Source organism: Mus caroli, unplaced genomic scaffold (genome assembly GCF_978045245.1).
Source record: "Mus caroli unplaced genomic scaffold, Mus_caroli_1 scaffold_15, whole genome shotgun sequence".
NCBI classification, from domain to species: Eukaryota; Metazoa; Chordata; class Mammalia; order Rodentia; family Muridae; genus Mus; species Mus caroli.
The window spans coordinates 56,107,707-56,134,917 of record NW_028227270.1 but is presented as its reverse complement, the minus strand read 5'-3'; the positions used below and the strand labels follow the sequence as shown (position 1 = coordinate 56,134,917).

Here is a 27,211-nt window from a genome sequence, read left to right as displayed (position 1 = left end):
ACAAAGAATGTCAGGTTGAGGGTTGTTTCCATTTTTTTTTTTTTGGATCTATCCAATCATATCTCTATCTATCTATCTATCTATCTATCTATCTATCTATCTATCTATCATGGTTTTTGTATTTTTGATAGAGAAACAAATCATAAAAACTGCAAGAATGACCCATGTACTTTATGCTTTAAATTAAAATAAAATTTTATTCAAAGCATCTTTTAAAATTACAGCATGTTTATTAATATGCTGTTAACTCTGCCAAACTACAACTTAGCCATATGAAGCATAAAACACTTCAAAAATCTGAATGTAACCACATTTTTAAAACAAAAAGCAGTCATAACACACCTCAAATTTTAGATGCCAATGTATTTTGTCCAAGTACATAGCTTATATCAAAACAAAATATATAACCCTTTAAAACATGGCCAATGGCAAGCAGTTGGAATAATTTCTTAAACCATCCAATCATACAAATAAAAAATTCATGTGAATATTAACCTCAATGGTTGACAAAAGTCAATTGAAGAAACAAAGCAAGCCCTTACTTTTTGAAGGCCTTAAATCTTATCTGCGAATTGACTAATTGCATTTTTCAATTGTACTGCTGTCCTTAAGGTGAGTTGATCAGATTTAAAATTTCCCAAGTCTGATGAGTGTTATGTTTTGGTTCATACACTCCCATTTATCTGAGGAAAATTTCTAGAGAAAATATTGAACCCTAAACCAAGAATATTTAGATGCTATGTATGGTCGGTCTCTTATCATACTTATAAGTGCTCCAAGTTAAAATTCTACATACCAGATTACAGATAACATTCTTAGACCATTACAAATATAAATTCTCTTATTACAAAAAGCCCCTAAAGATCTGACATTGACTGTACAGAGGAATTCCATTTTTAAAGTATGTCCTCATCATACACATTATTCTAACTACCACAACTTCAGCTTCACACTGGCGCTTCTCACGACATTTCCTACCTCCACTCTCCAAGGCTACACAATTTAACTACTTGTGTACTGCAAGCACCGAGATTTTAGCCTACATTCTCAGTAATGTGTAATCTACACTTGTAGGATGCTATCTCAAAAAAAAAAAAAAGGCACTGAGGAGCCCATCTTTCCTCCCATTACTTTGAAGTCTCCAATTAAGGAGTCTATAAATCACTATGCTCTGCATATAATTTCATTCAACTTTTAACAAAAGCTCAAGTGATAGATTCTTGACTCCATAAAAGAGGTGGCTGCTTGGCCCCTAGAATTCTATTCATGCCTTAGTACACAACGTGCTCGATAACTTCATCTATTTGGAGAAAATGGTTTTGAACCACCAGACAAGACACTTGCAGCTAAAACTATCTCAGAAGCCTGCATATTTGAGTAGCCAATATTTACTCAAGTGTTTAACTGATAGCTAAATTTAGTGAACACAAAATAGCTTGGCATGTTATTCTGAAGTGAAGCAGAAAGGTGGCAATATGCACTGAAAATATAAATATGGAGGCTTCCATCCACTAATAACGCTAAACAAGCAGAACAATTAAAATTTAGTGTTTACTATCAAAAGACCTAAAACATTTCACTACAAAACAACCCTGCAGATGTCCCTTTTATTAATACAAACACAAGTGCCAATCTCATTACAGGGCCCATAATAGATCTCACTGGTGTACACATACATGCACCAGTTGCCAGGTTACATAGACTTTGCAAGATTAATCACTCAGGTCCAGCAGCTGAGCAATGTGCAAAAGTCTCCAGTCAACAAGCCAAGTGACGAGCGCTTTCTAAGCATCAGCATTACAGTGAGTTAAAAAGCCCAGGAAGATGGGATAAAACTCATTTTATACCAATTTTAAAAACTAGTACCCATCTTACCAAGAGCCTCAAATACCTTTTTTCTTCCAAGTCCATAACTTATATCATCTTTCCAAATAGTTGGCCTCCCATTTCTCTGGACTTATTGGCCATGCTATTTTGCAATTTAAAAATATGTATTTTATACATATGTCTCACACTGCTCTGCTTCAGTGTTTACAGTACTGTCACACACACTAACATACATTGTTAAAAATGATCTTATAAATAATCTATTTCAACCTTCTTTGGCTATTTGTACCAATCTGTTTTTTTCACACAAATGTCTTATTCACAAAGTGCTTCCTGTGAGAACTGCTTCCAATGAATGCATTAAACTTGCAAAACCTAGCTTCCCACAACTTGTAGCTTCTACCCTGTAACTGCAATCCATATTTACAAAATAGTTTAAACTTTACATCAAATCTATTTCCGTATAAAAAAAAGTGCAATTCTCTCTCACCCCATTTGAGGCAACAACATTCTTCATAAGTTTCTACAGAATAGCAGCCTATGATAAGCAAATAAGGTGCTTAGCTTATGCCCAAGGATCTACTTTGTAAGTATGCTGGGCAGTACTTTTGTACAGTGAAGAGTCAGTGTGGGAGCTACTGGCGGAGTGGTGCCCCTGTCAGATTGGCCAGCTCAATGAGTGCCAGGGCCCCATGCAGCCTCTCTCGTTGCTCTTGCAGCCGGCGCTGGGCGCCACTCTTCTCATCGTCTTCCTCATCAGACTGGAGGTACTCCAGAGGGTCTTGCTGCTCCTGATCAGCCTTCTGAACTAGCTTGCCTTTTAGGGTGGGGGTACGTTGTTCTCTCATCTCCCAGTACCTGTGTAAAAGGCAAACATATTGTTTATATGGCAGATATCAGATTGTCAAGTATTTTCTTAGTGGGGCTGGAGAGGTGGTTCAGAGATTAAGAGTACTAGCTCCTCTTCCAGAGGACCTGGATTGGGTTCCCAGGACCCACGTGGCAGCTCACAATTGTCTGTACCTTCAGTTCCAAGGGATCTGATGCCCTCTTTGGGCCCCATGAACTCCTGCACACAAATACACTCAAGTACAAACACATAAAACACTTTTTAAAAATCATTCTTAGATCTCAAAAGATGGAGTACAACAGTAACAAACATGTACACTTTACACCGATATCTCATCTTGCCTAAATCAGACCCATTACATACTGACAGGAATACAAATAGCTCAGCCACTACTGAAATTTTGTGGAACTTCATCAAAATACTCAAGATACAACTGCCATATGACCTAGATATGCCACACCCAAGTCAACAGACTATGGAGATACCTGCACATGTAGTCTAGCACTGTTCATAGTGCCACTGGCCACTGTTCACAGCAGCCAAACGTAGGTAAAAAGATGATCAAACAAAGAAAACGTGGTATGTAACATTGTTGGGACACAGTCCAAGACTGAAGTAGCGTGAGATTTCTGAGTGCTTGTGATAAAACTCCAAAAAAACAAACCAAGAGTCTAGTGACCTCAGTTTCTTCCACAATATGGAATTGTTCTTGGATTATGCTTTTGTGCTCCTTCCAGGTACAGTGGATAGAAGTGAACATATTAGTTACAACAACTGTTATTTGTTTATATGCCTCTATGGAAAAACATGTTTATGCTGTATGAGGCCTGCCCTTGTAACTGTACTTGTATTGTACAGTGACTTCTCTTAACCCTCAGAGTAAAAATTGTCTGACGCTCAGAATAAAGTTGGCTATTGCATGAGACATTAGTTCACCTCATTGATTGGCTCCATTCTCCCAGGTCCCACCAAGGGCAGTATAACAAGGACCTGGAGTCAGCTAAGAGATTAGAGAGTAAGAGCCATGATTGAGTGTCTACATCATTTTTTAAAAGAACACAAGTATTAAAATCACAACTATTAAATTGCTTGCAAGATGTTTATAATTACAATCACTTGTTTTCACAGTAAGAAATTTTAGATGAAGTATAGGACAGAGTCTGAAAGAATATTGAAAAGGCATAAAAAGGTGAAAAGATCCCACTCAATTATGGGTTGCTTGGGCATTAATTTGGACTGTTATCAAAACACCTAAGGAGGATATTAATCATGAGGAAGATATTCCTTGCATATTATATTCCTTGCATGAATATAAACTGGATGATTAAACTTTAAAATGGGTAAAAAAAGGCAAAAAGGATTTTCCCCATTCAGGCAAAATTCAAAGTAAAAACAGCTCCACCAATAACTATGCTGGTGATGTCTCCCTCAGCACCCTTACTAGAGCTTCTTCAGATGTGTATCATCCATCGCCTGAAAATGACCAAGAAGAATGGGGTGAGAAATTTCATAATCTAATCTTGAATTCTTTCCATTTTTTGATGAGGATTTAGGAGAGCCTATGAAAAAGTTAACTTTATAACCTAAGCAAACTAGGGTACAGCAAGGAAATGAAATTCATTTACCAATTCCTCTTCAAGCCCCACGAGCTGTTTCTTTCCAATGTACTAACCAATCCATTTGAAACCCTAAAAGGAAAGTCAGTGTTGGCTAGTTCCCATATAGTATCTCAAGAAGCAAGAAAAGAGTTAGCTATCTCAATTCAGACTAAAAGAGGCAATTGTGTTATCATGTGGATCCTTGACTGCCTTTAAACTTATTTTCCCCACCTTTGGAATGGATTTATTTACACTGTAAGAGCCATAAAATACTAACTGCTTACCTTCCTTTTCTTGTAAGTCAGGGGAGGACCCAATGTCAACAATTGTATTAATTTGATTCTTGTATTATAATCACCCTCAACCAACTATCAGTTTTTAAAAGCATGACAGAAGTCTACAGATTTTTTTCTTTTTGTTGTTGATGTTTTCAAGACAGGGTTTGTCTGTGTAGCCCTGGCTATCCTGTAACTAGCTCCGTAGACCAGGCTGGCCACAAACTTGGGAGATCTGTCTGCATTTGCCTTTTGAGTACTAGGATTAAAGGCGTGCACCAACCACCCCAGTTACTCCCTTACTATGAGCGTAGAGGAAATCATGGTCCAGCTGGCAATCTGTGGGGTTCTCTCATATGAACTGAATATGTGATTATAAAAAAAAGTGTCCAATCTTCTCCCATTCCATAGGTAGATACTTATTTTATTGATGGTTCATCTAAAGGTAGAGGAGGGATTCATGGTCCAGACTGTCATTTACCTAGTAATACTTTTCTTCAGCCCAATAGGTAGAACTGGCTGTTTTAATTCATCTATTACGGTTAATTCATAAAATCTTTGTAAACTATTCTCTGGGCTAACCTAGGCTTAGTCCTGGAGGCTTCCAGCCTCTGTACAATCTTATCTATGCCTAGAATGTTTTCAGCCTCTGAGACCTGCTGCTGAATAAGCTCATCCCTTTCTGAGCTTTGGCTGGATGGTTCAACTCAGCTGTTCTGGCTCAAACTCCTCTCCACGCTGACTGATTCAATCTGGCTTCTTTCTCTGCCTCTCCTGAATTGCTCTGTTTAGCCTCAAAATAACTCTAGCAATCTGTTCTAAATCTTTTAGTTCCTTCTCATTCTGTGGCTCCTCCTGCCCCAGGCCATCAAGGATGGTGGAGGGCAGTGGAAGTCACTAGAAAGATAGCAAACCTCCAGTTAAAGGGCAAAAAGAGAGACTGTCTAAGTCGTGTCTGCCAGTCTAGGGTACGATAAGCCCTATGCACCAAGGGAGAAGTAAACACACAGAGCCCTATGTCACCTGAGAATCTCTTTCCAGCAATGCCAGCTACTTTGGCCTATGCATCTCTGAGTTCATGTATTGGTCTTATGTTCCTCATCCTCCTTGCCCTTCAATTTGTAGATTGTATGGACCCAGCTTCTGTTAGCTTTACTAATGAGTGGCTCTGTGTTCATGACTGGACCTTGGGACTGTAATAAACTTATTCATTCTAAAAGGGGAACACATTTACTTTTTCCTTGAATTTGAATAATTTCCCATTTGCAAAGGATATCATGATATTTGTGATCCTAATAAAGAGCAAATATGGGCTTCCAGTCTACAAGAGACCAAAGCAACTACTCATCAGTTTCTTTTCAGGCTAGCCCCTCGATTTCCTTTTTGATCAATATAATAATACAATCAATAGTATTGACACAGTTTTGATCCCTATTCTTGGGGGCAGAGTATTAGACACAATACTTTCACTACTCTAAAATTATTCACTATGTTTGTAATTTGTTTAAAGGATATTCATGCATCAAATGACAATTTATCTACAACATCTCAAATTGAAACTACTCTGGATATCCTTCATTTAAAAAGTTGAGAACATGGTCCTAGAATGAAGTCATGTGAGATTTCTGAGTGCTTGTGAGAAAACTCCAAGAAACCAAGACAAGAGTCTTGATTTGTTTGGTTTTTGAAGACAAGGTTTCTGTGTAACACTAGCTGTCCTGGAATTCTTTTTGTAGACCAGGTTGGCCATAAACTCAGAGATTCACCTGCTTCTTCTGTCTCTCAAGTGCCCTGGGATTAAAGGCCTGTGCCACTGCCACCTAGCAAGGCTTATGATCTCAGTTTCTTCAAATATACATGCTTTCAAGCACCTCCCAGGTGTAGTGGTCTGGAGTGAGTTTACTTCAGATTATTCAATACAACTAGCTGTTGTTATTTGTTTATATTGCCCTTGTGATTGTACACTTTGCTTGTTACTTCTCTTAATACTCAGAGTATAAACTGTCTGATGTTCCGAATAAAGTTAGCTATTGCATGAGACTTCAGTCTGTCTCATTTATTGGCTCCATTCTCCCAGGTCCCATCACAGTAAATAATACATAATGGATTTTTGTTTGTTTTTTTGAGACAGGATTTCTCTGTATAGCCCTGGCTGTCCTGGAACTCACTCTGTAGACCAGGCTGGCCTTGAACTCAGAAATCCGCCTGCCTCTGCCTCCCAAGTGCTGGGATCAAAGGCGTGCGCCACCACCACCTGGCATGGATTTTATTTTATTCAGCCGTGAAATTGTATAGAGACAGAAAGACAAATGTCACATTTTCTCTCATTTGTGGATTTCATCTTTATATAGCCACACTAAATTATTTATATGTCATGAAAGTAGAAATAAGTCTGAGGGAATGAAGGGGACTAGGAGAAAAGAAGGACACAGGGATTGCTGTGATCAATGTACTTGATAGACTTGTATGTATTTTATGAAACCCATTACGATATCTAATGAATATACACTACTAAAAATGAAATTTTGTTAAAATGGATCCTTAGTAAGTATCTGTAGCTATTCAGACGTAGTACATGGAAATCCCATTTATATGGAAAACTTAGATTGGAGAATAAAGATTCCTGTTCACGTGTCTATATAATCAGACACTTGCTGTTTTAAACCTCCCACTGCATTCTCTAATCACGTTTGCCATTACACTATATGGTGCCCTGGATATGTAGCTCAGAGGTAGAATATCTGTATAACATGTATGAAGCAAGGCTCTGAGTTCAATCCCCAACACAACAAACAAACAAAAGACCCCTACCTTTATTTATATCTATCTATATTATGTATGAGTGAACCTTAGGAGCCTATCTTATCTTCTGATTCAGTAGCAGAGTATCTACCTAATACATACAAGGCCCTCAGCATCAGGAGCTTCAGAACCATGGGGGGAGGGGGGAACTTTTTATTTAATAAAATAATGGTTTTTGTTTTTTTCAAGACAGGGTTTCTCTATATAGCCACCACCCCAGCTTTGGTTTCTTTTGGGGGTGGGGGTGGTGCAAGGGTAACTTTTGACAGGATTGAACATTAAACGTATGAAATAAGATCAACAGCCAGGTACGGAGTCAGGCAGGTCTCCAAATTGAGTCCAACCTGGTCTACAGAGTGAGCTCAGAACAGTCACGGCCACACAGAGAAACCCTGTCTGGAAAAACAAAAACAAACCAACAAACATAAAAGAAAAAAGAAATATGACCAAGAAAGTAATGTCAATAATACACTTTATCCAAAAATATTTAACATTAGTTTTAATTCTAGCTTAGTCTTATTGTAACCACTTGATAAGTCACAAGAGAAAATGTAAATGTCCACTCACTGTGTCTAAAATGCATATTTAAATTGTCATCTTTGTTGAGGGATTAAAGGTACATGATTTAGGAAATCTATCTCTGGACACTAGGAACACTGGCAGTACATAGGCATTAAAAGAACTGTTAGTTCAGTACAACTTGAAGACTAGAAAAAGAGAATCCTGACAGGTCACAGGGGCTCTGAGTACTATAGCAAAGGTTTGGGTTCCACACTGAGGATGATACTAGCCTCCACCTATGAAGTTGGTCCCAGACTGTTTGTTCTAGGAGTTCCAGGGGAAGGTCAAGTAAGCTTTTCCTGAAATGATATTTAGCCCGAGTAAGAAAAAAAGATGAGCAGAACGGCTAAAGGAAGAAGTGAGGCCTCCTGCCAAGAGCAGAGAAGCCTGAAACAACAGTGACATGGTTATCAATAAATACCTGCCCATTGTGGCATAGCAGGCAGGAAGAGCTGTAGCAGCACAATAAGGGACCCAACAGCACTGCAGAGAAACTTCAGTGATGTTAACAACAAACAAGTTTTTAAGTCAAATATTCTCAGAGAAAGATTTTATGCTGACCTCCTTGTTGCCATTCATGTTGCCTCCTTGTTGCAAGTTCATGAGTGTTCCATATTTTTCAACAGTGAAACAAAGAAAATGAAATACACTGTGCTTGGGGCACATAAACTATTATTTCTGTCACATACAGATCCCAAGCACTGATGACAACTCTACAGGAAATTAAGGATTATTCTGAACTATTTTATAAAACATACATAAGTAATTTACTTAAAATGAAAGAATGCCCAAACTCTAACATAAACCCAAGCCCCAAAGACATCTTCTGGGAGACCACACACAAACACAGCCTTACTTTGCCAGCCACTCAGCAGCAGCCTTGTTGTCCGTAGACTGGTGTTTGCTGAGTGCGTCCGTTGGCTCTTCTCTCTTCAGCCGGGCATAAGGGTGCTTTGGACAATGGCGGTTTGCATGGGTGAATCTGCTTAGGCACCCTTTAAAACACAGAAGGAAATGCTCACCAGAATGTGACCATTCAGGCATACGAAATATATACAGCTTCGATATATACAAAGGAAGGCAGAGAGATGCTGAATTCTTTAACCACACAAGCTTCTATGGAAGCTTCCGAGGCACATCCATAAAATCCAATGCCCTCTTTAAAAAAAAAAAAAAATTTAAAGATTTATTTATTTAGTGTATGTGAGCACATTGTAGTTGTCTTCAGACACACCAGAAGAGGGCATCGGATCCCATTACAGATGGTTGTGAACCACCATGGGGTTGCTGGGAATTGAACTCTGGGAGAGCAGCCAGTGCTCTTTACCGATGAGCAATCTCTCCAGCCCCCACCCCCACCGTCCGTCCTCTCTGAGCATGGTATATATACATACATATATAATATATATACAAATACACACACACCACATACTCATAAGATAAATTTTAAATACAAACAAAACAAGGGTTTTCTAATGAGTCAGGCATGGTGTTACACACCTTTGATTCTAATTCTAGCACTCAGGAGGCAGAGGCAGGTGGATTTCTTTGAGTTTGAAGCCAGCCTGGCTTATATAGGGAGTGCAGGTGGATTTCTTTGAGTTTGAAGCCAGCCTGGCTTATATAGGGAGTTCCAGGCCATGCAATACTACACAGTGAGACCCTATTTCAGAAAGAAACAAAAAGGTTTCCTCTCATATGTGGAAACTAAAAATAAATAGCCTGTAAACACTTATAAGATTTTAAAAAATAATCAAGAAAACTACAAAAAAAGGGGGCAGGACTATACTGAAATGTGTGTGTGTGTGTGTGTGTGACTGTGATTAAACTAACTAACTAACCAACCAACCATTCATTTAAGAGGGTCAGCAAGATGGCTCACTGAGTAAAGGGTTTGCCACCAGCTGGGCAGTGGTGGCGCACGCCTTTAATCCCAGCACTTGGGAGGCAGAGGCAAGCGGATTTCTGAGTTCGAGGCCAGCCTAGTCTATAGAGTGAGTTCCAGAACAGCCAGGGCTACACAGAGAAAACCTGTCTCAAAAAAAAAAAAAAAAAAAAAAGAGGTGCTTTTAAAGAAAAGATACATGGGGCTGGAGAGACGGCTCAGAGGTTAAGAGCACTGACTGCTCTTCCACAGGTCCTGAGTTCAATTCCCAGCAAGCACATGGTGTCTTACAGCCATCTGTAATGGGATCTGATGCCTTTTTCTGTTATGTGTGAAGACAGCTACAGTGTACTCACATACATAAAATAAATAAATCTTTAAGAAAAAAAAAAAGAGGGGGCTGGTGAGATGGCTCAGTGGGTAAGAGCACCCGACTGCTCTTCTGAAGGTCCAGAGTTCAACTCCCAGCAACCACATGGTGGCTCACAACCATCCGTAACGAGATCTGGCGCCCTCTTCTGGACTGTCTGAAGACAGCTACAGTGTACTTACATATAATAAATAAATAAATCTTAAAAAAAAAAAAAAAAGAAGAAAAAAAAAAGAGAAAAAGAAAAGATACACTTACTTACTCTAGTTAAATAGTTTATCAACCAATATAAAAGCCTACCTCAAAGGCTACATTTATTATGAATGTTTCTACTTCTTAAAGCTTGGGCTGGGTATGTAGCTCCATGAGAGTACGTGTCTAGCATGTGCAAAGGTGTGGGCTCATAGGCTCAATCCATAGCTTGGGGATGGGGAGTTTATGATGTTTTATAAAAGCTTATCAAAACTTTCCTCTTATCAAAAAAATGTAAGTAAAACTTACTCTAACTAGTAGCTGGTTAGTAGCTATTCCTAAAATATCACTTTAACACCATACCATTTTCTGAACAGACAAAAGGCTTCTCTCCGGTATGAAGACGTTGGTGGGTTTTGAGCTGTCCACTTTGAACAAAGGCTTTTCCACAGTCTGGGTAGTCACACAGGTATGGTCTCTCACCTAAAAAGACAGACATCGAAATCAGACATGAGGTAACAAGAAGAAGGGGCAGAAGGAAAATCCTCTTCACATGGGTCAGAACTCCAGTGAGAAATGACATGCTGAATTCAGTGCACAGGCAGGGAGACAAAGGGTGGCACTGGAGCGCCTCTCCTCCATAAAGCACATTACCTCCTCTAGGTCTTGAGCATTTAGAAACCCAGGTTCAACCCTTGTTACTAGCATCTTCAGCTTATCTATACTTTTCTCCTCAACAGTACAACTATGAGCTCTTTTCTGATCTATAAACTATCTCCAACTTCCGCTTTCTGTGGCTATTTCCTTGGTCTCACTCAACCACAGGGGATACTCCAATAGCCTGCTAGCTGGCATCTAGCCTCCTTCATACATTGTATTTCAAGATGGAGGCACCAGCACAAAACGCTTAGTACCAGTAATTCCTCAAACTATCCCAACCCCTCCTGAGCTCCTTGGACTGCTAAAAAGTTGCCTGATAATTCTTCTCAGCATGCAAAATGTCACCAAATTCATTTATCTATTTGGAGAAGGGAGAACTGTCGTTAGTTTCCTCCAGAAGATGTTCCAGCCAGGGGGCAATGCCTCTTCATCTGGTTCTTATCCTTAAGATCGCATCTTCCCTGCCCATTCAAATTCAGAGTCTGCAGGCTTTGAGCTGCACATGGTGTCTGCCTGGGAAGTGTCCTGTGGTGATCATGCGCCATAGGAGTCTCCTTCTGAAGAAATTCTCCACTTTCTGTTTCATTAAAATTTTTAAGTACTGCAGCATAGTGCTAACCTAGATAAGGTGCTCAAAAATGTCAATCATAACTAATGTATTATTTATTACTGATTTAATATAAGGCTCCTCTCCCTGGGGTCAGCATTATAGAAAGAACATAGGCCTTCTACAAAGTATTTTGCTTTCTATACATACTGCAAGGACTTCTATATACAAATAAAAATGTCTGACATGTAAGTGTTAGAGGAAACAAAATTCAGGTAGGTGGAGGTGGAATAACAATGACACAACTGACAATGTTTTGTTTAACCTAAACCCACCATTCCCCACCAAAAAGCAACTGAGTAACAGTGGCTGATTTTTAAAACTTCAAAGTAATAGTGGCAATATAAAAAATATAACAATTTACGTGAACATTATTTAACCTAATTAAATAACATTAATTAACAACTTAAGTACCAAATCAAGTTTTAATCTAGTATCACTTCTAGCCACTTCTACACTGTTGTCATCTTACCTGTATGAGTCCTTTTGTGAGCCTGGAGTGATTTCTCCCTTGGAAATACCCTGTTACAGATGTTACAACGAATCCTGCTAGATGAATGCTCTCCTTCATTTATTAAATCCCGAACAGTGTCTGCTCTGGGCCTTCCACGTCGGATTCCATCCTGTTAACATGGTTTATAAATTTTAATATGATTTCATGGAATCACTAAAGCAGCATAAGATACAAACTGAGTGGCATCAGCCAGAACTGTAGAGTGAATGGTTCTAGTAGCCCACCTCTCTGCAGATGTCAGCAAACACCCCTAAAGCACTCCACTTGCCCATTCTTCCTTTACCTGGTAGCAAACCTTCAAAAGGTTTCTGTTCTTAGTGTGTGACTTTGTTCCCACTTACAGAAAGCAGACCAGAACCTATTCTGAAAAACTATCTGCTATGACCTGGATGGGCCACTAAGTGGACTGACACAAGGCACTTATGTTTACCTCATCTAATCTAGGTATCTTTCAGAACATACGACTATTTAGAGGGCATTGTTCACAAACAACTTGCGGCTCTCTGGACTAAAAAATTGGGGTTACCTAAAGCAAGCAGACACAGGAAAAGCCCATGGGAAAGTCAGGGAGATTTCACAGAAAATGGAGCATGCTCTCAGTAAACCATGAATGAACCCAGTCAGAAGCTCTACCCAAAGAAAGTGGAGGCTGTAGCAGAGATGTAAACAGCTGGGTAAGGAAAACAAAGTGTGTGTCCTGTCAGTGCCCCCCACCACACGCCCCTGCCCATATAAGGCACTTGCCTAGGCCAGTGGCCTTGAGCTTGATCTCAGTATTCTGCACTAAAAAAGGGGACATTAATAAGAGGGGATAGATGGAGCTACACAGAAGTAGTTCTAATAGGCTTACCCACTGAAGCTAAGGTAATTCAAAATACATTCTTTAAAAAAAAAAAAAAAAGATTTATTTATTTATTATATAAGTACACTGTAGCTGTCTTCAGACACTCCAGAAAAGGGAGTCAGATCTTGTTACAGATGGTTGTGAGCTACCATGTGGTTGCTGGGATTTGAACTCCAGACCTTCAGAAGAGCAATCGGGTGCTCTTACCCACTGAGCCATCTCACCAGCCAAAATACATTCTTATAAGTTTAAAAAAACAAATTAAAAAGTCCAGGGTACACTTTAAAATATTAACTTTATGTTTCATAAATTAAAAAAATGAGAAGGCAACATGTGGTGGTAGAAACCTTTGATCCTAGTACTTGGGAGGCAAAGGTAGGTGGATCTCTGTGAGTTCAAGGTCAGCTAAGACTTCACAGCAGAGAACTTGTCTTTAAAAAAAAAAAAAAAATCAAAAATCTATTATGACATATACCTGTAAATCCCTGCTCTGAGGAGCTGAGGCAGGATGACTGCAACTGAGTCTGAGGCCTGCCTAGGCTACAAAACCAATCTGAGGACAGTCTAGGCTATATAATGAGACTATCTCAAAAAACAAACACACAAAAAAACCAAGACAACTTGAATAGTTAATAGCGTACCAACACGGTCACAAATGTATTACACTTATTTAACATTCAAGCAAACAACAAAACTGAGTATTGCTCATGGAACGTCTGCACTATCTTCTCTAATCTAAAACAAACATGTTTTTGTAAAAAAAAAAAAAAATTCCTTTTCTTTCCCAGGTAAGTTGTCACATCTGTAGGTTACACGAAAAACTGAACAGTGCTATAAGTGTCACACACAGCTAAGAGATGTCACTGTTCTCCATGTAAAAACCTATAGGTTTCTAACGCTTAACTCTTAGCCTCATACCTAAAATGATAATCTCTAACCTATTTTCCTTCAGTCAAATGTTTCACTTTGAAAGAAGTTCATGCCAGATATGGTGGTGCACACCTTTAACTCCAGTGCTGTGGATCTGTGAATTTAAAGCCAGCCTGGTCTAAAGAGTGAGTTCCAGGACATCCAGGGTTACACAAAGAAACCCTGTCTCAAAAAAACAAAAAACAAAACAAAACAAAACAAACCCAAAACACAGAAAAAAAAGAAAAATTAAAATAAATTACCCACTATTTTCTTTGCTACCAGAGAAAAATAAAACATGCCCAGTTGTAACAACACATAAATAAATTATGTACATATATATTTATATGCATACACACACATATAAATTGTAGGCATAAATACAACATACTTGCCACATATAGGTAATAGTTAAATAAATGCATTCTTTTAATTCAAGAAATAAGATTGGAAATAATCATCTAATGTTCCAAATAAATGAGCTGTATCTACACATCTGTGTGCATGCCTGTGTGTGTGTACATCTAGAAGCCAGAGATCAATGTCAGGTGTCTTCTTTCTCTTTCCACCATATTTTTGAGACAAGGTCTCTCACTGAACCCAAAATTCACCATTTCTACTAGGCTGGCCAGAGGCCTTGAGATCTGCCTCTATTTCTACACCCTCACTCCTTCTATCAATGTGTTTATAAACATGCTTCAGATGGCTTTCATGTGGATACTGGATGCTAAGGCTCTAAACAGAAGTCTTCATGCTTATGTAGCAAACATTTTGCACCCTGAGCCGTCTCACCAGCTCCAACCATATATATTAAAATAACCAATATTACTTGAATAGGCCATTCTCATTTTTGTCTTAATAAGAAAACAATGTTTCTAGGCATGTTTATCAACATCCAATTAAGTTTAACTGTAGACTGAAGGACAAATCTTGTCAAGACTACTGACTCAAAGAAAAACTGTCAACATGAAATTTTGGATGATTACACCACTAAAAACTTTTGTATAATCTCCCAACCTCTAGAAAGTATTTATAATTATATGAAGACAGAAGACCTAAAAAGTCCTTGAATGTTTTTGACAAGTTCAAATAAAAGGCCAGACTTAGCATTTTTATTGTGTAACAAGACACCATAAGCCATAGAATCAAGCCAGTAAACAGCTCTCTGCAAGCCTCAAGGGCCCTGCATCCGGCTCAGTGATGGCCTCAGTAATCCCTTCCAAGTTGCTTTTGGTTATAGTGTTTAACCACAGCAATAGAAACCTATCTAAGATAGGTTTAAAATATTAAGCCTACTAAGATAGGTTTAAGCATAATAAATCAGGAAAAAGGAGGAGGAGGAGAAGCAGCAGCAGCAGATGATCTTTAGAAATGTTTGCGAGCCTTGATGAGGGAGTATGAGTCATATATCCCTCCTCACATTTGGGTCTGGATCCAAACTCCCCATGCTGCTCAGATCTGCTTACTCTCACCCGATCTATATCCACAACTTTCCAAGTCTCTACTTCAATAGCCAATGTCAAGCTATGTGCCCTTATATAAAGCATCTCAACTGATTTGGATAAGCCATAAATAAGTTATGTATGCTTACATCAACCTAATATTTTAAAAATTAATCCCTAAAAGTCCATTTACACATGTACATATGGGAACAACATAATGTAGAGTGAAAACAAGAGTCCTGCTGGTGTCAGAAGTTCTGCTACCTATCATATGACCTTTATCTTAGGGACACTTTTTCTCATTCTCAGCAGGTAAATGATGTTAGATAAATTAAAAAATTCAGAGTGCTCAACAGACAGCCTGGTAGTTTACTCCTAACATTACAAAGTGCCCACTCCACGACAGGTAAAAAATGGTAGCTACTATTGCTAACAGAGTAAGTGTTTCTATGATGATTAAAAGCCACTAGATACAAATCAATTATGTGAACACACAATCTAGATGTTTGGATATTAAAAGTGGATACAGGTCAGACAGGGGCAAGATCAGTGCCCTACAGCATATATCATGAATACAATATGAACAAGGAGTAGAGGGGTACAGACAGGGGAGTACCCGGGAAGACAAGGACTCTGTAGTTGATCTTGGTCTCTCCTAGAATTCAACCACAGAAGATAATGTTATATGTACAAATAGTGCTAAGTGATCTTAAAAGGAGGGTCCAAAACATGCTGGCAGGTGATAGGTGTTCTTTACCCACTCAGTGTAGGGTACGGACAAACAAAAAGAACAGAAAGCTGACATAGGGTGTGTACAACTCAGATGTTAACACCTCCCCTGGGAGTCATAGCAACAAGCAGAAACAAACGCTGCTCTCCCTCACAGCTGTTAGTGCCTCAGAGTGACATAATGAAGGGTGATGGGAGCACTCCTAACACTAGCCACACTCCACACTCATCTCCATCTTCCTGGAAAGTGAGCAGATTCAGCAGCCAAGCAAGCATCATCACTCACTCAAAGCCTGGAGAAGTAGATCATTACCGTAAGAACTTCAGAGCCAAAACAGCATAAAGGGGGCTGGGCTCCCTCTCCCTCTTTAAACCAACAACATCTTGACCATAAATAAATATATAAGGTCACTTTCTCAAATAAAGGCATATTCGCATTTTCTCTCTTAAGTTAAGAATCCTGAATGAATTTCTGGAGCTGCACTTGGATCACTCCAATAATTAAAAAAAGAACTAAGGCCGGGCAAGGTGGTGCACGCCTTTAATCCCAGCACTCGGGAGGTAGAGGCAGGCGGATTTCTGAGTTCGAGGCGAGCCTGGTCCACAGAGTGAGTTCCAGGACAGCCAGGGCTACACAGAGAAACCCTGTCTCGAAAAACAACAACAACAACAACAAAAAACAAAACAAAAAAAAGGAACTAGACTCTGTTATCAAATCAATTCTGAAAATTAAGTGTTCTGTGAGAAGGGGAAAATATACATATATATCAGCCCTTTCATTTCCACATTACTTCTAATATACTTCCCTTTGAAAGGGGTAAAGATGTAGAAATAAAACTCAAGCTTATGTACTGTGAGAACATTTACACAAATCTATGTAAAGAGAAGTCTGATTCAAGCCAAAAAGCACACACCTATGATTTCACCTCTTTACAACAACTCTCACCAGCTTGGGACCGGAGGCAGGAGGATCTCTGAGACTGAAGCCACCTTGGTCTACAGAGTGAGTTCCAGGACAGTCCAGGCTACACAGAGAAACCCTGTCTGGAAAAACAAATAAATACAAGCAACAGCAGTTCTCAACCTACAGGGCCGAGACCCCTTTGGGGGTGGAACAACTCTTTCACAGGGATCACCTAAGATCATTGGGGAAAACAGATATTGACGTTGTGATTCATAACTGTAGCAAATTTATAGCCATGAAGTAGCAACGAAAATAACTTTATGGTTGGGGTCACCACAACTGGAGCTGTATTACAGGGATGCAGCACTAGGAAGGTTGAGAACCACTGATTTACGACGGCTTTTTTTTTTTTAATAATCCAAAAATCAAATTGAGTTAAGACTAAGATTAAATCATGGGAAAAGGGGACAGAGAGATAGCTCAATGGTTAAAAGCACTTTTTGCTCTTCCAAAGAACTTGAGCTAGATTCCCAGCACCCTCAAAGTGGTTCATAAAACTGACTTCAGTGTCAGTCATACACAAGTGCAGACACATAAATTAACTACAACTTTAAAAAGTCAAATACAAGAACCTTCCATGGCATTTTTGTATGTCACTTAACTGTACAATGCATTTTCTAAGGACTAAAATATTGAATTAATACAAAAGTTATAGATACCTAAAGTACCTAAGATGACATGTCAGGAGGGGCGACCTAAAGCCAGCAACAATAGCTGTTCCTTACACCAACACAATCTCCACTACCAACATCTCTACTGTTCTTTCAAATATGCACTATGGTGCAAGTTTCAACTTTACTGCTCTATCATAATACCACTAGCTAAGTGCCTACTTCCTCACACAAAACAGTTTCACCTTTTTGGCTACTGCCCATACACAATGTTACCAAACTTGCTTCAATTGATAAACTAGGCATCCCTTAACCCGCTGGGTAATTTGCTTTGCTACACCTGTAGCAAATCATGTTATTCTGGCAGTCAACCAACAACAGAAAACTGCGTATTTATCTGGCAATACCATGTATTCGACACAGAGATTTACCGATACCTTCCTGAGCTCTGATGAATTAAGTATTAAAGTCTAGCCCCATAAACACACTCCCAGTTCCTTCCGAGCACACTCACCGTGTGCCAACACTCCCACTAGCTAGCTCTACATACGATCTTCATGAAGACGCTTTAACAAACCCCCTAACCCTCAGCTGCTCCGGATGTAAAGTGTATAGTAGGACGTGGTGTCGCTAGCCTTGAATTCCAGCACTCGGAAAGTGGAACTCTGAGAGTCCCAGGCAGGCCAGGGATACAGTGCGATACTTAGCCCCTGCCTCAATGTGGGCTGGAGCCAAATGTTCACATCCTTTCTTCCCACATCTAAGCAGGCCGAGGTCGCGAGGTTACAAGCACAGCAATGCAGGGCATCTTGACACAGCGAGCCTCCCCCTCATCACCCCGCTGCACCTGCTGCCCAAAGACCAGCCTTCGCGCCGCACCCGTCACATGACCACCTTGCCCCCCAAAGGTCCGGTTTTGGCGCGCGGCAGTGACGTCAGCGTCCTGTCAGCCACCGCCCCCGCCACCCCGCTTTTCCTCTCCGGCCCCGCCCCGCAGGCGAGCGGCGCCGTTAACGGGCCCCAGGCCGCCCCGCGCCCGGGGCCGCCCGAGCCACTCACCTTGAGGTGGCCGCTGTCTGGGCTGCTCGCCTCCTCCTCGTCCTCCCCGCCCGACACGGCGGCCACCGAGGCGGAGGACGGAGGCGCACCCCGCAGCGTCGGGAGTTCAGCCGCCACCGGCAGTCCGGCTGAAACGACGCCGCCCGCCGCCCCCGGGCTGAGCGTCACGTTATGCGCGTTCTCACCCCAGCGCCACGGGTACACCATGAAGTCGCTGAAGCCGGGACTAGTGGGGACGAGCGGCGGCGGCGGCTCGGGCTCCCCCACGCTGCTGCAGGGAGGCGTTGCCGGCGTGGTCCTGATGACCGATACCAGTACGCGCTTCGGGGAGTCGTGGCAGAAGATGACGGGCGGCGGCTCCGCCATGGGTGCCGGGGCGCCGCGGATCATGCTGGCTCGTCTGCAGCCCTCGCGCTCTCGGCGGCCCGAGCTTGCCTTGCTCGCCCGCGCTGCTACGTCTCGGCGCCTCACAGCCGCCGGCTCATGGCAGGCGGCTCCGGGCGATCAGGCTCCAGCAGCGTTGCTGACAGGAAAACGGGACGCGAGGCGCCGAGTCCCCGAGAATAACAACCTGCCGCCGCGGTCCCCGCTTTGGCTTTTCCCGCGTTACATTTCGCGCCTGGGCGGAACCAGTCACCGCGAGGACCCTGCGGCTGGCCACCGCGTCGAGTGACAGGTCGCGAGAGCCAATAGCCGGGTCCAGGCTGTGTTCCGTCCGGAGGGGGCGGAACCAATTCGAGCGCGGGTCCTTACTGCCACGTCATTGGCCGCCGCTCTCATACTTTTTTGTCTGGAGGGCCAACTGCGTTCGAAAGTCTGTAGGAGCGCGCGTCTAGTCCTGACACACCCGTCGGGAGCCCCACCCTGGCCGGATGACTCCTGCGAAGATGGGGCGGGGGGGGGAAGGAAGCTGTTGATTGGAGGAGCTGCGGGGAAGGGGCGTGGTGGTGGGCGGGGCGAGCATGCTGGGTTCCTCCCCCACCAGAAGAGGGGGCGAAAAGAGGGTAGGAGTCTACAGATTGGAGAAGTTGCGGTGGTCACTGCTGGGCCCTCCCCATCGCTCCACCCAATCCCGTCTGTGGCTCTGGGGCCGTTTCCCCGCGCAGCCAGTTTAAAGGGCTTAGGCCGCGCCCGTCCCACCTCACCCACCGCTGCCCAAGGCGCCAGCAGCGCACCGCTTCTTTTTTGGGGGGTCGGGGGGTTGTTGGATTTGTTTTGTTTTTTGAGACAGGATTTCTCTGTATAGCCCTGGGTGTCCTGGAACTCACTCTGTAGACCAGGCTGGCCTTGAACTCGGAAATCCGCCTGCCTCTGCCTCCCAAGTGCTGGGATTAAAGGCATGAGCCACCACCGCCCAGCTTGTTTTTGTTTTGAGACAGGGTCTCTACATAGTCCTGGCTGCCCTGTAACTCCCTATGTAGGGACCAGGAGGGCCTCGAAGTCAGAGATCCCATTCGCGCGCGCGCGCGCACACACACACACACACACACACACACACACCAAGTACTGGGACTAAAGACGTGAGTCACCACGCCTGCCTAAGGGCATGGGTTCTTAATGGAGTCCCGCGACCAGCCCTGCTACGGTGTTCCCTGACTCTTGGTTCTTGCTGCCAGGCTTGGGACCGCGGTGGGACGCACGAGCGACCACTCGCACAGTAGGCAGCTCCCGGTCGTACTTGCAGTGTTTCCCAGGCAGTCTGATGGTGGTAGCAGTTCAAAGATTTTTTTAAATCTCTTTAGAGGCTAAAGGATAGAACTGGTAACTGGAGCTCATTTGCTTGCTGCGTTTCCCAGGCAGCCTGCTCCTAGTAGAGGCTCAATAAAGATTTTTATATCTGAATGAATATCCAGTGGTTAAGCGATAGAACTGGTAACTAAACTCCATCAAATACAAAGCTATGCCTAAATTAATTTAGCTACCAGAGTGTTGTTTTAGAGGAAACTGCCTAAATTAACAAATCAAAGCAGCCAATAGTGTGGCCTTATTTTAGCCACATCTTTATTTTGGGTAAATAAACTATACCTAGCAAGATACCGAAGTCAAATTTGACTTTATGGAGAGAAAGTAACTTGGGAACTGAAGTGAAAATGTTTCAAGAAGATACATTGAGTAATTTGTATCTTTCAAGTGGGACAAGTAAAAGTATCTTTTCAAAAAAATAAAGAACAAAGCAGCCAGAGAAATGGCTCCATGGTTAAGAGGACTTGCTGCTCCTCCAGGAGACTTGGGTTCCAAGCTCCCAGTGGTGGCAGTATGTGACTTCAGTCCCAGGTAATCTGCTTCCCTCTTGTAGCTTCCTCTGACAATGCATGCACATGATGCACACACATTCAAGGAAGCCAAACACTCATACACATTTAACATTTTAAATTAGATTTCTTTTCTGGAGGCTGGCTGGGTACCACAGCTTGTATCTACTGTATGTGTGTGGGGAGAGGGGGGGCAGGGCGGGGCAGGAAATACAGTCTGATTTTAATAGTCAATCTGGAAACGGAAAGTTCAGCTTTTGTTTCCCACAATGGGATACAATTGTAAATGACAACAGAAACCTTACTACATTGTTTCAAAGCCACCAAAAGAATTATAAATACTTTGTTTCATAGTTGATAATGAACGTTTAAAAAAAAATATATATAGCTATCAGGAACACTTGAATGAAGTGCTGGGCAAGAGGCCCACAGGTTAAACACTGGCCAATAATTACTATTCAACACTAACCCGCTCAAGTGCAAGATGAATCACCCAGAAAGCAGAACACTGACAATGTTTCTAAAAATTACCCTTGATGAAGGGTAACCTGGCAACTCCACTTGCTTCCAGCCACAAGAGAATGAAAAACATGCCAGGAATGTGGTGAGTTTGATTCTGGGAGAACTGAAGTCACTCTGAGAGCTGCTTCTTGCTCCACTTTGATGCCACCAGGGGGCTATATGCAATGTGTGCTTATATTCCTGATGTCTATGTTCTGTCCTAGATATAATTAACAGCCTAAGGATGTACACTAACTCTGAAGACACTAAAACGCATCAAGAACAAGCAGTGGTCTCCTGCTGAGACTAAAAAGACAGGGTGGCAGTGCATGCCTTTACTCCCAGCAGGTGTCAAAGGCAGGCGGACCTCTGAGTTTGAGGCCACCCAGGGCTACAGCTACACAGAGAAACAGTCTCCAAAAGCTAAAACTCAGCAAACAAAAAACCATCTATACTATTTCAATGTTTAAAATGCAGTCCCTTGGCGGTGTGGCTTATTGGTACACCTAGGCATGTGTTGTAAGGCTTTGGGCTCAATCCTCAGCACCCCCTATGAAAAAAAGCTTGATAAAAGTCTGTCTGTCTGTCAAACCTTTTACAATGTATCCTAAAACCTTAAGATGAAAGTAAAAGGGGGCTTTCAACTTGAACATGTAGAACTTGAATAGAGTCAAGAAGCATGACTATTGCTATCAAAGCAAAAATTTTTATCCTGTGTGAGACACAAAACAATTTAAAAAATATAGAGAGGGCTGGAGAGATGACTCAGTGGTTAAGAGCACTGACTGTTCTTCCAGAGGTCCTGAGTTCAATTCCCAGCAAGCACATGGTGGCTCACAACCATCTGTAATGGAGTGTGTCTGAAAACAGCTACAGTACTCATATACCTAAAATAAATAAATAAATATATCTTTAAAATATATAGAGTGATTTAGTGTCACGTCTAAAAATGTACATGAAGCAGCTTTGAAAATGGAAGCTGAAGGGCTGGAGAAATTGCTCAGCAACATTTGCTGCTCTTGCAAAGGGCTTTGGTTTGATTCCCAGCATGCATGTCTGGTAGCTCCTAACTGCCTGAAACTCCAGTTTCAGAGAAACTGACATCCTCCTCTGAACTCTGGGGCACCAGCATATACACATAAATATATACAACTTACATTCATTGAGTTCCCAGTATACAAACATCCCTCTTGTTTTCATTAATCCTGAGCAATTTTATCTGATCCTTAACAGATTATAATAAAATCCCTGGATTAAAGAACCTATTTAAAAGTCATTTTCTAATTTACAACAACTATTAACCTTCTGTTTTGAAACACTACACAGTTCTTGTAATCAACAGTTCATGTTGGTGATATTAAGAGGCATCATTTAATAAAGGCTAACAACGTGCTACCATATCGGTGAGGTGTCTAGAAAACGGAACATGGAAATTAAGAAGAATGAGGCACATGATGCTTTATATACTTATACCTACAGAAATGAAATAACTACGTTATGTCTAGACAGACTATTACCAACATTAGCCAAGAGTCTATGAAGAACAACACACAAGCCCTGATTCCATAGCCTGGTCTAACATAACTAAAGAAGCATCCAGCAAAAGGGTTACAGGCTAACCTTGCTACTTTGTTTTCTGGGATGGTCTGAGAGGTCGCAGTTTCAAAGCGAAGGACAGAGAAAGGACAAGTGGAAGAAGGGAGAGAATAGAACCAATGCTATCTGTCTTAATTAGCTTTAACTATCAACTTGACACAGCCTAGAAGCACATGAGAAGGGAGTCTCAGTCGAGAGTGTCCAGACCAGATTGCCTGAGGCAATTCTATGGTAGATTGTCTGTTAACTGATCAGAAGCACAATTCCCTGGGGAGGTATTCCTGGATTGTGTAAGAAGGTTAGCAAAATATCAGTCTATGAGTAAGCCAGCAAGCACCATTCCTCCATGGATCCTTCCTTCAGGTTCTTGCTTTGAATTCATGCCCTTAGTTCTCTCAATGATAAACTATGACCTGGGAGTATAAGATGATAGAAACCTTTTTCTTCCCTAAGTTGTTTGTTTGTTTGTTTTGTTTTTTGAGACAGGGTTTCTCTGTATAGCTCTGGCTGTCCTGAAACTCACTTTGTAGACCTGGCTGGCCTCAAACTCAGAAATCCACCTGCCTCTGCCTCCTGAGTGCTGGGATTAAAGGCATGCGCCACCATGCCTGGCTCCCCTAAATTGTTTTTTGATCAGAGTGTTTTAGCACAATAACAGGGAGGAATCTTGACTATTGTTCATATTACGACATTATTGTAAAAGACAAGCTCCTTTGATCAAGAAGTGACTTTTTAAAGATTTGTATGTACATCGATGTTTTGCCTGCATGTATGACTGTGTGAAGGTGCCAGATTCTCTGGAACTGGAGTTACCGTCAGTTGTGAGCTATCATGTGGATACTAGGAATAGAACCCCAGTCTTCTAGAAGAGCAGTCAGTGCTCTTAACTGCAGAGCCATCTATCCAGCTCCAAGAAGCAGCTTTCTAAGTTATGATTCAGTAAACTTCTGTAATTTGTAGTCAGTACCCTATCTCCAATCTACCAAATGACAATAGACTAAACCTCTGAAACTGTAAGCAAGCCCCAATTAAATGCTTTCTTTTAGAAGAATCACTGTGAGCCGGGCGGTGGTGGAGCGCGCCTTTAATCCCAGCACTTGGGAGGCAGAGGCAGGCGGATTTCTGAGTTCGAGGCCAGCCTGGTCTACAAAGTGAGTTCCAGGGCAGCCAGGGCTATACAGAGAAACCCTGTCTCGAAAAACAAAAAAACAAAAAAACAAAAAAAAAAAAAGAAAAATCACTGTGGTCATGGTATCTCTTCACAACAATAGAACATTGGCTAAGACAGACACTGTGAGGGCCCCACAAAAGCAATAAAAATATTTAACAAAGTCATACACTTATAAATCGATAGAGGTAGAATACAAATTAGTAGTAGAAAGAGGACTGACTGGCTGGACAAAGGTGTTTTCCAAAATGGAGGGAAGGGGTCAAAAAGTAGATATTAATGATGGTGTGCAAAATTTTAAGGTTGCTAAGTGGAATTCTACATTTACAATAGGAGACTTGGAGGCTGAAGGGTTGACTTAGTGGTAAAGAGCACATGTCCACCCTTGCTGAGGACCCGAGTTTGGTACCCAACACCCACATAATGACTCACAACTAGCCATGACTCTAGTTCTAAAGGATCCTACACCCTCTTCTTACTCCATGGGCACCAAGCACTCACACGGTATACATACATACATATGCAGGCAAAAACTCATACACAAAAAAATTTAAATCTAAAAAAAAATTAAACAGGAGACTTTTGTAATATAGAAATTATACTGCCCCTTAGAAACCACTAATTTACTTTCTGTCTGTATGAACTTTATAATTGATATTTCCCACAAATGTACTCATTGCCTTTTGGTATATTATGTCTGGCTCCTTTTATTTAGTATGATGTTACAGAAATGCAGCTGGATAAATAGCTCTATAATCAAGAGTACTTACTGTTCTTGTTAAAAAACAAAATACAAAAAAACCCAGTTTTTTATTTCCCACACCCACAAGCAGGTGGCTCACAACAGCCTGTAACTTCAGGCCCAAAGGATCCAAAACCCTCTTCTGGCTTTTGCAAGCACACAGATGTGCGCACACACATAAATCTTTAAAAGTTCTACCCATCACTTGCTAAGTGTTAGATACCTTCCAAATTTGGGCTATAATTAATAATGCCACTGTGTTATGCCTATAGGTTTTTATTTATATATGAATTATAGGTGCATATGATTTCACTTTTGACTCCCTTTCTCCGTGAGTCTATTGAATTTTGAAATCTAAATTCAGTCTCCAACATGTCTACATGAAGCAGAAGGCCATATGGAAGCTATGAAGTTTAATTTGGGGGTGGGTGGAATTGTCCTGCTTTTTTTTCCTAGTCCTCACATCACTTTATATCCCACCAATGATCTATGCTGGTCCCAGACTCTTCACATCCTTACTAATATATGCTTTACTTTCCTTCAAAAAAAAAAAATGACAGTCATCCCAGGGATCCCCTAACCAAGCTGTATAGGGAGACTAGCAATATTGGCGAGTTCTAGGTTTGAGTGAGATGCTCTATTTCAATAAATAAGTTGTAAGAGGAATTGAGATTAATTCCTGACATCAAACTTGGACCTTCACAGGCATTTGCTCACAGGTGCACACACATCCATACACATGTGCTGAAACATTTAGCCGCACACACTAAACAAACATATGAAAATGAGGGAAAATACAATGGAAAAATAGGAAAGTTATCCTTAAAAGTGTATCAGATCGCCACACAGTTTTCATCCATTTTCCTTACAGCGTATGCCATTGAACACCTTTTCCTGTGTTTTTATCCATTTATAATCATATAGAATACTGATACTGAAACTCTCTAGTTTTAGGTTTTTTTTTTAATTTAATTTCATGTATTCCAAATACTAACCCCAGTATAAAAGATTTTCGTATTTTTCTTCCACTCTACGGGTTGTCTTTAGATTTCTTCAACAGTTTCCTTTGATGACTGGATCCTAAATTTGATAAAGTGCAATTTTGCTTGTGCCTTTGATGTCATATTTGCAAAATTATCTCCTTTCTACAGTTTTGATCTCTGAAAATCAATCATCAGTAATAAAAACCAAGTCTCTTTGGAGAAATAGCTGATGCCAAACCAGTCCAGGAAATGTGCAAGATCTGCCAGAAGTAAATAATTATTGTTATTTACACACACACACACACACACACACACACACACTCACATGTATACACAGCCTTCATTATGTATCAGAGCAACGTAGGAGACAATGAAGAAGCTCTGTGTCTAAGTGACATGAGCAACAGAATAATGTAGTACTGGATTGCATTCACAGTATAAAGTAAATGCCTTGAATGTATACTATGTAACAAATCATTGGATACATTAGTATGAAAGAAGAAACTCCTAACTTGCTTTCTGTTACAGCTGGAAATTTGTTCCTTAGCTGGTAGTGCTGTCTGGAGAGACTATGGGGTCTTTAGGGGAGGCCCTCAATGTAGGGTATGTTACCCCTGCCTGATTCCTGTTTTCTCTCTGCTTCATAGTCCACCATGATGAGAACAGCCTCCACCTCAGCAGGGCTCCCAAAATGAACTGGGAGCTTCACCATGTCTTCTTGCCAAGGTGAACTAAATTCCTCTGATACTGGGCACCAAATAAATCTTTGTCTCTTAAGTTGTTTCTGTCTGGTATTGTGGGTGCAGCAATGCAAAGGTAACTAAAACTATCCCTCTCCCTGACATCATCTAAGCTTTCTTCACACAATGTTCCAAGGTTCACCTGTTTTGTAGTGTGTGCTAACACTTGTTCTTTTTCTGCCCCCCTCCCCCAATCCTAGCTTCTGCTGTAGCACATCTTATTCATCTATCACCCAGTTAATGGGCATTTCGACTGCTTCTTCCTCCCGGCTATTGTGAATAGCACCTCTGAGAATAATACAAGTTTTCATCTGAATACCTATTTCCAATTTTGGCTAGAAAATACAGGCTCTAATCTTTAACTCAAAGAAAGAAGTGGCCACCTATCTTAAAATCTCTAGCCATCTGACAATTTACTGAGAACCCATGAGGTCCCCGAATGGCAAGCCCAGGAAATTAAAATTTGAGACAAAAATCACTTTTGATTTCTTTGCAGAGAAGTGGGACAACAGTAAAACTCAGACCTTTTT

General features: G+C 41.3%; 1 protein-coding gene across 1 annotated transcript; it reads right to left on the bottom strand.

Annotated features, from left to right (window-relative positions):
• Window positions 1-211: 211 nt before the first annotated feature.
• Window positions 212-19,282, bottom strand: Znf367 (zinc finger protein 367). Its single transcript, XM_021180841.3, has 5 exons — window positions 18,700-19,282; window positions 12,100-12,250; window positions 10,724-10,843; window positions 8,770-8,908; window positions 212-2,685 (listed from the first exon to the last, which is right to left on the bottom strand). The coding sequence occupies exons 1-5, from the start codon at window positions 19,087-19,089 to the stop codon at window positions 2,463-2,465; spliced, it is 1,023 nt and encodes a 340-aa protein (XP_021036500.1). The 5' UTR covers window positions 19,090-19,282; the 3' UTR covers window positions 212-2,462.
• Between the last annotated feature and the right edge of the window lie 7,929 nt (window positions 19,283-27,211).